This window comes from Lycium ferocissimum, chromosome 9 (genome assembly GCF_029784015.1).
Source record: "Lycium ferocissimum isolate CSIRO_LF1 chromosome 9, AGI_CSIRO_Lferr_CH_V1, whole genome shotgun sequence".
NCBI classification, from domain to species: Eukaryota; Viridiplantae; Streptophyta; class Magnoliopsida; order Solanales; family Solanaceae; genus Lycium; species Lycium ferocissimum.
In genome coordinates, this window is record NC_081350.1 from 9,046,528 (window position 1) to 9,058,124 (window position 11,597).

At 37.0% G+C, this 11,597-nt stretch overlaps 1 protein-coding gene and 2 long non-coding RNA genes across 8 annotated transcripts; 1 reads left to right on the plus strand and 2 right to left on the minus strand.

Moving 5' to 3' along the window:
* The first annotated feature begins 6 nt into the window (after nt 1-6).
* Nucleotides 7-1,092, plus strand: LOC132029600 (uncharacterized). The gene is made up of 2 exons (XR_009407875.1): nt 7-437; nt 630-1,092. It is a non-coding gene; the product is annotated as an uncharacterized LOC132029600 (long non-coding RNA).
* Nucleotides 1,093-2,938: 1,846 nt separating this feature from the next.
* Nucleotides 2,939-11,253, minus strand: LOC132029597 (probable protein phosphatase 2C 6). Of its 6 annotated transcripts, none has more exons than XM_059418870.1 (5): nt 10,911-11,252; nt 9,652-10,604; nt 9,238-9,558; nt 9,036-9,141; nt 2,939-3,601 (listed from the first exon to the last, which is right to left on the minus strand). In XM_059418870.1, exons 2-5 carry the CDS (start codon nt 10,390-10,392, stop codon nt 3,267-3,269), a joined length of 1,503 nt encoding a protein of 500 aa, XP_059274853.1. In that variant the 5' UTR covers nt 10,393-10,604; nt 10,911-11,252; the 3' UTR covers nt 2,939-3,266. The 6 variants fall into 6 exon arrangements, with proteins under 6 accessions (XP_059274853.1, XP_059274851.1, XP_059274855.1 ...); XM_059418868.1 differs by having other exon boundaries at nt 9,652-10,781; XM_059418872.1 differs by having other exon boundaries at nt 10,881-11,252.
* On the minus strand, nt 4,565-9,029 carry LOC132029601 (uncharacterized). The gene is made up of 2 exons (XR_009407876.1): nt 5,898-9,029; nt 4,565-5,862 (listed from the first exon to the last, which is right to left on the minus strand). It is a non-coding gene; the product is annotated as an uncharacterized LOC132029601 (long non-coding RNA).
* Nucleotides 11,254-11,597: the final 344 nt, after the last annotated feature.

Here is an 11,597-nt window from a genome sequence, read left to right on the forward strand (position 1 = left end):
TCATATGAAATAACTAGCACAAAATGCTGTATTTCATAACTGATAGATTGCTCAGGAAGATGCAATGAGACATACATTCTTGATTGAATAACCTCTTTTTTGAGTGCCAACAAAGTGCATGTCCTCCATGAGAAAACACTGCTCAGTGAGGGGACCGGGGCGCTAGGTATTTTCTTTCTTCTGGCCATAGGTGGTTCTCCCTGGCTACGAGGCCTCACACGGGTAGAGTTCAACTGTACTTGCAAGTTTCCCCGCAAAAAGCTCTTGTGAAGTGTCTCTCTGGTATTGGGAGAACTTCAAGCCCCTCTGCTTGAGAATAAGCATTCGCAACACTAAGACTTCAAATTGTTTGAATACAGGATAAATGGGATCATATTCACAAGACTTACGGCTCTGGATTCCTATTGACCCGCTTCATCAGTGCAACAGTGTCACCGGTTTGTTTCTGCTCCCTTGCCATCTTTCTTAAGCATTTGCATGTAGTTGCTTACTATTCTAGGACAACTTTTTTTAAAAGCTGTATCTGTTACTTCTGCCTTGTAATGAGATCACAAGAATGGAAGCAGATTAACGGATTACTCCATTACATATTGTCTTTGATCTTTTGGCTCAATCTTTCTTTTCTTCAGTTCTCGTCCTATGAGAAGGCAAAAGAGGTTGAAGAGTTTTTTGCTAGCCGTACCAAGCCGTACATTGCAAGGACGTTGAAGCAAAGCATCGAGAAGGTTCACATTAATGCAAACTGGGTGCAGAGCATTCAAAACGAGAAAAATCTTTCCGAGGCTGTGACAGAGCTTGCATACCGGAAATACTGAAGCTCTTGTTGAACCTAGTACCCGCCCTTTTAGAGAGTTTCTAGTTGCTCATTAATAAGTTATACTTTTTAAAATGGTTGTCTCAGAAAATAATGAAAAAGGAGGGAGTACTCTGATGATCCCCTCTTTGATCAAACTAGAGGCAATAGGTTTGCATACTTATAAATCATGATGTTTGATTTTGAACTGTTTTTCTTGCTGTGCTCCAGATGAACCAGGTGTAATATGAGATATCTCTTTAATGAAATAGATGTTAACATTTCTGTTGGGAACACAAGATTGACTACCTTCATACTTGACAATCACCCTTTAGATGCAATAGTAATTAATCTGGATTGATTAGTATATTTGGGGAGTTCTAGTGGCTAAGTCGCTTGTCCTTCCAATCTCCCTTTTGTGGCTTGAGAATTTCAAATCGTACATCTTGTTTCTTGATATATAATGTATTTTACTTAATAGTATTTTAATTTGACAGCCGTTGAATGTTATGATGTATCTACCTTTATATAAAAAATTATTTGGATGCAATAGTAATTAGTTGGTGGTCACAGGAAGTGTAATGTAAGGCAGATCCAACTGAATGATCTGATGAAGTGCTTCACCTAGTTTGCACCAGAGACTCAAATGTTCCCTCAGGCAACTGTGGAAATTCATTTAGGCCACACTGAGAGTCATGGACCATCATGAAAACTCCTCCACAACCATCATCCCTCACTAATAAAGAAACAATATTGAGCAAGAACTGTTGATCCTAAAATGGGATTAGCCCGTTATTGAATTCCATTTTTTTGCGCGGATTGCCCTTCTTTTGGGGTGGTCCTTAAATTTTGCCCTTCATATTTGTGGTCTTTAGATTATGCCCCTCATATTGCTGGTCTTTAATTTTTGCCCTTCGCGTTGCAACCTTGAGCGTTCACGCAGAAATCATGAGGTTCTGGGTTCGAACCGCCGCTCAAGCATAAATTAAAAAAAAAAATTGCAAGGCAAGGTTTGGGTGGCGTGTATGCCGGACCGGGCATATACTTGTTAAGGAATTACCAAAGTTATACGGACGCGGCATACTCATGCCTATGGGCAGACTTGGCATAAGTATGCGGAGTGCAGCATAACTTTGGTCCTTATGATTTATCCGGGTCTTCTTAACTTATAGACAAACTTTTAATGGACAAACTTTTAGTTAAGCCTTAACTAAAAGTCTTTCTAGATTATGCCTTATAAGTGACTGGATTTTTTGATTAGTATCTTGTTGGTATGTGCGTATCTTGCATCTTATAGGCAGGAACTTTTTCTTAAGGCATAACTAAGAATTTGTGGCCATAAGACAAAGTCTATATCTTAAGGAAAAGTTATGCGCTTATGGGCATACTTTTAGTTATGTTTTAACTAAATCTGTACGTAAAGGCATGTGGGAAAGGAACAGTTAAGGCTTAACTAAACATTAAAAGTTTGCCAATAAGTATCTTGGGATCCCGCATAAACTTGTCGAAGGAATTACCAAAGTTATGTCGGGACGGCGTCACCTCTTAAGTTGCCATAAGGCATAAGTATGCGGGTCAGGATAAACTTTGGTAATTCCTTAACAAGTGTATGCGGTGGGGGCGTAAGCGAAATTTTAAAAAAGCTACTGTCTTTTAATTTTTTTAAATTTTTGGTGAGTGAGGGTTCGAACACGGAACTCATGAGTTTTAAGCCAAGAAGCTAAAATTTAAAGATTTCAAAAATATGAGGGGCAAAATTTAAAACTTGCTTTAAAGAAGGGCAATTCGAATTCTTTTTCAGCCACAACCAGAGGCGTTTGGAACATACATTTTATGGGTTTAAGTAAGCCCATCATTTTTTAACGGAGCATAGATATACATGAAACTTTACTAACATATCAAAAGATACCTTTCGATGTGGAATGAGTTCAGTAGTAAAAATTTTGAAAGTTGAATCCATCAAAGTCAAAATCTTTGATACGCCTTGACCTACAAATTAAATCCAGTTTGATGACTGAATGATGAACGGGACTCTTATCTAGCTTATTCCTTTATCATATAGAGGAGATGGATTGGATTGAATACCATAGTTCTTCAATTGAGTCAACTTATCCTGTCTATACTCTGAAACCCACATACAAAGTATAAGAAGATGCATAGTTGAATACATTTAAGAAGAGGTCTCTCTATTCGCTCATTACTGTTTCCAACAATGTCAAGTAATACTGAGGCAAATAACCTCACAGAGCAATTAACTCGGAGGAATAATGTATGTTCCTACTTCAAACAGCTAAAGGAAGAAAACTACATACAGCGGATGGAACAAGTACTACAATACATACACTAAGCTACTCTAATGAAAACCTTAGTCCCAGAGTCCCCGGTAAAAATTAAAGGGCTGGCTATATTGAATCATATGAAGTCAATACTGTGAACCTATAAATGGAAACGGCTGATTGAGAGATCAGTTATGTCAGGTTTTGGTCTTAAATTTTCTTTGGGCTTTCAAGTCCACAACAATCACTGTTATGTTGTCCTTGCTGCCCTTTTGAATAGCTCGATTTGACAGGCATTCTGCTGCTGCCTGTGCTGCTGGATCAATTCCTTGGCCCCTTTCCAAGGGAAGCGTTCCACCGTTCTTTTTATGCCAGAGGAGTATGCGCTTGCGAGCCAAATCACACACCTCTTCATTTGTCATAACATCCCATAAACCATCACTTGCAAGGATAAGGCATTCGTCCTCCTTGGTTCGTGGTATGAACATTACTTCTGGATCAGGAATTATCCACGGCTTCAAGTATCTATCTCCTGCAACCAAGAACCAAGTAAAATGTAAAGGAAATAAGGAGAGGTATTGGCACGATTGGAACAAAAGGTTCATGCAAATGGACACCTAATACGTCAAATTGTAGCCCCAAACAAAATCCAATCACGTGGTAAATGCCCGGGCAACACCATCGCTAACAAGATAGATACACCTTGTTAATACTAAGTTATTCACTGTATGGTAGTTCTCATAAGTCATGTCAAATAGGGAAAAAGAATGGAAAAAGCAGAGTGGTAGATTGGAAACACATCATTCTATTCTGGCAAGCTCATTGAGTAATCCTTTCACAGTTTTCAAACAGCTTAGATCAAGACGCAGATGTTAAGTCACCAGCATAAACATGCCTACACAACTGGATGACAAAAGTTGGGCATAAGCCACTGGGAATAATGAACTCGTCTACAGCAACTTAAATTACTTAACGTCACTTTAACCATATCTTTCAAGATGACATTAGAAACATGAATATATGATCCACACCAACTTCATCCTATAGGCACTAGAATATCTCCTTTAATTTACAAACCTGCATTTTCAGCCTTCAGCGACAAGTGTCAATGCACATATATAGAAGCAAAGCTAGCCTTCAGTACAGATTTACAATTTTTTGGTCATTTATATACTGTAAGATAGAATGAGAAAAAGAACATTCTAACATTTCAAGTTCATATCAAATGGCAAGGGCACATTAGTCACAGGTATAGAAAGAATTGCATGACAGACGTGACAAAATGAGCTCCTTTCTCATCACAAAGCAATCTCTCAGCAATATGAAATGAAAAGGTACAAATCATCACAATCAAAGGAGCACCTCCCCAGAACCAGGATACAGAAGGTTCCCAAGGCTTTTTTTGTATTGTTTTTACCAAAATTTTAAGGCATTAAGCAGGATCAAACAAGTGATGATCAGAAAACAAAGGAGAAGCTGAAGATAACCATGCATCTTTTGTTTTATTTTTTATTTATAACTGTTAGCAAGTTGAAGGTCATAGTCCAGCAGTTGCACTAACCAGGGTTAGACAAGTGATGATCAGAAAACAAAGGAGGTGCCAAATATTTCCATGCATCTTTTGTTTTGTTTTGTTTAGTATTTTTACTTATAATCTTCAGCAAGTTGAAGGCTAAGTTGTTCGGACTCAGATGCAGGTGTCCGATACAGGTGTGGATCTAGAGGTCGGATCCTTCATCATCTAAATTTTAAGATTCGGGAGTAGGGATCTTGGGTATGGATACGTGTGGCAAGATTCGGCTAAAAATAATTCAAATATCTTAAAATAGAGTTATAAAAATATGCCTAAATTATGGTGGACTATTTGGAAGGAAAGGAATGCATGAATTTTTGAGAGCAAATTCGACTCTGTAATTATTATCAAGTATAGATGCATCTCTTTACTGTTTTTGGGGCGTAACACGGCTATTGCAAATAATATATAGGCCATGACAGACTTCTTGAGTTCATTGCACATTCAGCAGTGATGTTGACCTGTAAATATCCTTCTGGTTGCTGACTTTTTAATATAAATATCATTTAACGATAAAAAATATTATATGCCTAAATTATGACTTCACCTTAACTTTTTTTAATTATGACAAGCGAATCCACAGCCGCTACCCTTCGGGCGCACACAGGGTAAACCCCCGCTCCTGTGCAATAGCTCGCAAACCACACAGGAGAGATAACCCGCACTAGGGAAGCCCCATGCGACGAGCTCGATCCAGAAGGCAAATCCCCTATTGTCGTAGGCAGGGGTTTCGAACCTGAGACCTCCATTACGGAAGTCCCATGCTCAACCAACTGAGCCACCCTTGAGGGTCACCCTAGCTTTTGTTTTGATTTCATAAATCATGATTTTGGTCAAAGTATCCAAAAATCGTTTGACCATCCCACACCCACGTCGGGGTGCAGATTGTCCAAAAATGCATAGCTTTTGGAGGATCCGACACACATGATGATACTTCTGAAGAGTTCGAGCAACATAGGTCCATGCAACTTAGGTTGAAGGTCAATAGTTCGACAGTTGAACTGCAGATCATTAATCGAATTGTGTGCCTTTGTGGCCACAATTAGTGCTGGCTAAATGGATAAAATATTAAAGTATCTACTAAACCAGCAGGTCAAAATCGATAATTGGATAATTGGTTCATTTAAATCGGGTCAAATATGGATCAACCCATATAACCGGCAGTAAAAATGGATAAACAACGGATAATAAAAAATGGGTTTCAAGCTATCAAAGCTGTTCTTGAAAGCCTTAACACCCAATCCCCTCCCCCCACCCCCATCCCAAAACACAAAACCCATTGTCACTAGATTTCCATATTATCCGACATTCCGTTATGGTACTTTGTTTTCAAATTGGAATGTTCTCATGATAAAATTGTTGAAGTATTTCTGATATTAAATGATTGCTGACTAGCAATCTTTATTTCCTTTCTAATGTTTTTTCAGGAAGACATTAATCCGCAAAGAAAGATGAAAATGTCCAAGTAAAATTTAGGCTGATCAAGCACAAAGCCGAATATCTTCTAAGAATTTATAAAGATTCATATTTGATTACAAATTTTTTATTTTATTAAATTCGTAACCCCAATTAGTCAACGTTTGTTTGATCATAGTAAAAGAAGACTAATTAGAATTTGGATATAATAAAGTATCTCAGTCCATATGCCGTCTGGGATTAATAATTAGGAAGAACCTAAATTTAAAGATCTGTTTCAAATTATTAAAATGCTACATCATATCATTGCTTTAATTAAACGAAATGAGTAATTAGTTCATGTTGTTCCTTTTTGGTAGCATTTGGTTGAAAAATTAAAAACCAAAAATTGAGTTTGCAGAAAAGAATCAATCTATGAAATCTTATTTGTTTGTGCTGTTTTACCAAAAAAAGTTTACTATTCAATGCTTGCTGATTCGTCTCTGTTTTACCATACTACACAGATAAGGGAATTATAGATGGGTATCCGTATTATCCGTTACTCTACCCATTTTTTATCCATAATAAATATGTGCAGATCGGATGTGTTATCCGTTTTTGTCTAACCTGTTTTCAACTCGGCCATCCGGCCCGCCATTTGCCAGCACTAGCCACAAGGCCAAAGACGTCGCTGATGGAAGGGCACAAAAGTTCTTACTTTGTTCATGGAGACAATATAAAAGGAAAGCTTGGTTTAAATGTCTAGTAAAAGCAGTATTTATTCCTCGTCATATGTTAGACCTCCTACCTCCTATATTCTATGAACTTCTTCTGATCTTTAACATTGAATAGTTGCTGATTAATGCAAAAATTGTGTAGAGAAGAAAGGAAACTTCTTAATTATTTTGGTGATTAATGTTTTTCTGATGAAGTTATTTTGGTAATATGTAGAAGAGTGGCTCCTGTCTTTTTCCACTTACAATTCGGTAAGTAACTAGGAGTTAACGTAGAATTAAATACAGAATATTTCACGATATTCTATAAAATATTATAGGACACACTCCAAAAATCACTTACTATCCAATGAATGTAGATATATTGTGAATATACATTCTAAAATATAATTCCATTAATCAATTTGACATTCAATAAGCCCCTCATATTGAAGGTGGTAAAACAACTAGAATTTGTAAATCGAAACTGGAAAGTAATGAGACGCTGGACAATGACGTGAAGCTGATAAGAGACTAACTAAACACGTGTTGTTGCACAATAACACGGTGTTGATTCGAGAGACACCAACATTCACTGACAGAGAAGTGTTGCTAGAAAAAGAGATGTGCCACTGAAGGAAAATGTTACTGGATGGTGATGTGGCACAAACTGGAGAGTGACATGTCATTGAACAATTATGTTCATATTTCAATCGACGTGATACATACTTCCTAAACAATGGCCCGGAAAGTGACCAGAAAAGACGAATAGTACCAGAACTAACATCTAGAAAATACAAAACTCATGAGAAAGGACACATCGCACCATTGGCATGGTCATCGAAAGTTGACAATACAAGTAAAATTACGACAAGAAAAATTTCGCTTAGGTAGACAATTCACAGAATATTTTATAGCATCCTAGAATATATGAAATGTTCCATAATATTCTCCCTACTTATCTTCTATGAATCTAGACACATTCTAAAATGTAACTTCAGTAATCCTTTTGACTTTCAGAAATTACATTACTTAATAATGTACAAATTGTTCACAAGTTGTTACCATAATGAACAATTGAAATTCAAAGTACGATCTGACGTGTTCCATACAAATCAACTTATTCACAAATCATCCATCCATGTGTGTGAATGAAAGACTGGAAAAGCATACGTAAAAGGGGAAGGAGCTATAAGAATTTGCATCTTCATTTTGGCATCTAGAAAGAAAGAATGGCACACACTATTCTCTTAGTGGAGGAAAGAGAAAAGCGCTACACTACAGCAGTTCTCTATGGAAGAAGATTAGCATATGTGGGCTTATCTTAGCAGCCATGACACTAACTTGTTTTTATGTATCTTGAATGAGGCAATACGCCTATTCTGTACTCTCCTTTTTTTAGGTTCCCAAACAAAGTTTCCTTTCCAAGGTTAGTAAATACTTAGACAGATGCCAGCATGCCTACACCCAGTTCCAGGAATCTCTTCAAGACGCCGTCAAGATCAAGAAACGAGAAGGTCTGCACTGAGTAGCTAAGCACACTATGGGCTTCTCGATGTACTGTTGAGTTCGCTAAAACAACAAAGTTCAGGATAAGTATCCAAATTCTCTCTTGCAAATTGTAACAAGCCTGAGCACTTCAGAATTAGTATATGCTTGGGGCTACATTGTGAAGCCATTTGTCCACTTTTATATGAGGGTTGGATACAATCATATTTTCTTTAGCACCTCAGATCCTATCAAGTGCAGACTCTGGTACCATATCCTAACAACCCCGGGGCATGTGAACCTAAGGCCCTGCCACTATAGAATGGATTATTTTACCATATTACGGGTCTATAATCACATGAGTTAAAAGCCTACCACTGATGATCAAGTCCAATTCTTTAGTTTGATACGACGATCATCTTGTTTGTTTATTCAAGCAATGTGGATAACCAATAACTGCTGTGTCCAACTAATACCATGACATGAATTATTGATATCAGTTATACTAGGGAGGATGATCTGGAAGTGCCAAAATCATGATTAAATCTAGGTATGCTCAGGTTAAACACGAAATGAAAATGGATATATTCTAAGACCGCTAGCTAACATATAAAAGCAAACTATTCTATGAGGTAACCTGTAATAATACCTAGTAGCTCAGAACCTGACAGAACGGGAAGATACAAGATGCAAAAGATCATAACATTTTTGATAAAAACAATAACGTTGAGTACACATGGATATATCAGTCATGATTTGCAAATGCCAAGATAACAGGGTAGATCGGAGAAACATACCAATAGACCTAGACATTGCAAGAACGCCGAAAACACGATGCCCATTCCACTGTATAACCTTCCCTCCAGCTGCTTCAATCCTTGCATATTCATCTTCTCGGTTTGGCTAATAAAGAAAACATAAAACGAATATTGGCACACAAGGATTAGTCAGTGACATCACAGGTAATCAAAGTCATATCAGAACAACTGTTTCACTTACTTTGTGATCCACTGACAATGCCATGGGTTCTTTCCCACGGCATAGAACAGCCCTTGAATCACCACAGTTTGCTACTAATATGTGCGATGAACAAACAATGGCGACAACGGACGTGGACCCTACAGTTTCTGGGGCAACAGCCTCATGATTTCCCCCCGCCCCTCCAACCTCATCATCAACCTTGAGAAAACAGTTGGTAAATGCCTTTTTCCATTGGTCCTGGATATTTTGCCTAATATTTTCATCATTGAGATTCGCCATAATGGTTTCCAACTCCTCAGCCAATACAGTGTGCATTCGATCTCGGCAGTAATTTGCCACCTGGAAAATAAATATCCCAAGTTTGTATCAAATATATATGTACGAGGAGGCATGCAAACCTAAGAGACCTTGTAAGCAAAAAGAGAGAGATACCTGAGAGCCACCATGGCCATCATAAACTCCAAAGAAATGCGCTGTCAAATGACTTAAGCACCTAGTAATTCCATCAGGCACACGATCGCCAACTAGCATTGGTAAAGGAATTCTCAAGAACCTAGGAACAGTTGCAAGCGCATCTTCCATTTCAGGTCTCCTTCCACACACAGATGTAAATCCCCAAAGGGGTATATAATCCACTTCAAAAATACTGCGGCTAACTGCTGAGGGTAGCTGAACAACAACTTCAGCAGATGATTTTGAGCTGGAGCCATCCGTAATCTGCTCATCAACTTTGACCAGAGGCTTTTCTACCAGATCTCCAGCCTTATTAGCTATAAGTTTGACATCTACCAAATTCTGACCGTCTATATCAGACGCTACCTCAAAACTTATAAAATCATCAGCACATAAACTACTGGAATCACTTACCACTGACAGGGAACATGAACTATCAAGAATTTGATCACCATCCAATGATAAGATCTCATCATCCTCATTTTCATTTTCAGATATCATATGTAGCCTACTTTCTTCAGGTACAGTAATAATACTGACTTCTTTCTCTGAATCAGCACATTTGCAATCATCATTACCAGAATCTGTCGAACTTGTAGCGTCATCCATTGACTTTAGCCTAGTGACATCCATATTATGACTTACTATACTTTTTTGGTTGTGACAGATCAAGTTACCTAATCTAAATGGCAGAGCAACCGCCAAACACATCTCCTCCATCAAAATCACTATCTTGACAGCAGTAAAAGTTACCCTCTAACCCTGTCATTGTCAAACTACTAAAAGATCACTTTTCTTTTCTATCAAGAATAATCTTCTCATGAACTTCACAACACCATTTTCCATGCCTAGAAAGATCAAACATCAGCCCTATCTTTAACTTGCTCCCATTAAACCTCTGATTCTTGAAAATAGCAATTTTTTAGTCAGATCTGGTAAGCAAAAAAAGTAGTAGTAAACACCAACAACCTTTTTAGAACAAAATTCACCTAAAAATACAAAAAAGGTAAGATTTTCTCCACTTTCTTTAAATTCTTCTTCTTCTTCTTTATCCCAAAATCTACTCAGTTACTCAAAAACCAAGAACTGAATCAACCTGTAAATTGGTCCTTAAACACAAGAAAGGGAAGAAAAAAGGAAAAAAGGGTCATGTGAAATTATAAAGAAAAAGTGTCAAGAATCACAAGAAACACTGAAAAAGATGGTACCCTTTTGTTGTCACATAAAACTTTGAGTACCTTGGATCTGAGGGCAACAATCACTCTTTCACAGTCTTTTTCGAACAATTATGTTATGTAACCAACAAAATATAATAAATGGGATATGGATATAGTACAAGAACCACTATTACCAAATCTTTCCCTCTTCTTATTTTTTCCTTTATCTTTTTTTTTTTCAAGAATCTTTTTGTTCAGCTTCACTTTCCTTCTCAACCCCAGAAGAGTAATACTAATATAGTATCTGTGAAGAGAAGGGAGAAGCATCAACAATGGAAAATACCAACAACAAAAAAATATGGGTTGCTTATACAATGTAACAGTTTCAATGTGATCATTGATATTTATTTTTAATATTTATAAATTCTCAACCCCAGAAGAGTAATATATAGTATCTACTTCTTCTTTCTTATTTTTTTTTTTAATAAAATATTTATATAATCTCATTTAGATATAATGATAAAAAAAAACACCTCATAAGTTTTCTACGCAGAATTATGAGGTGATTGTATTTCTTACCTAAACTAACTATTTATCAAAACACATCTTAACTAGGATATGATGGTACATAGTGTACATTCTTTTTTATTTTTTTGGTAATAAATGATGCCAAATGGCACTCCACATAGATAACTAAAAAAATTAAGAGATAATAGTTAAAAACACATTTGAAGTATCACCTTTTTACGAATTTCCAACACCATTGGA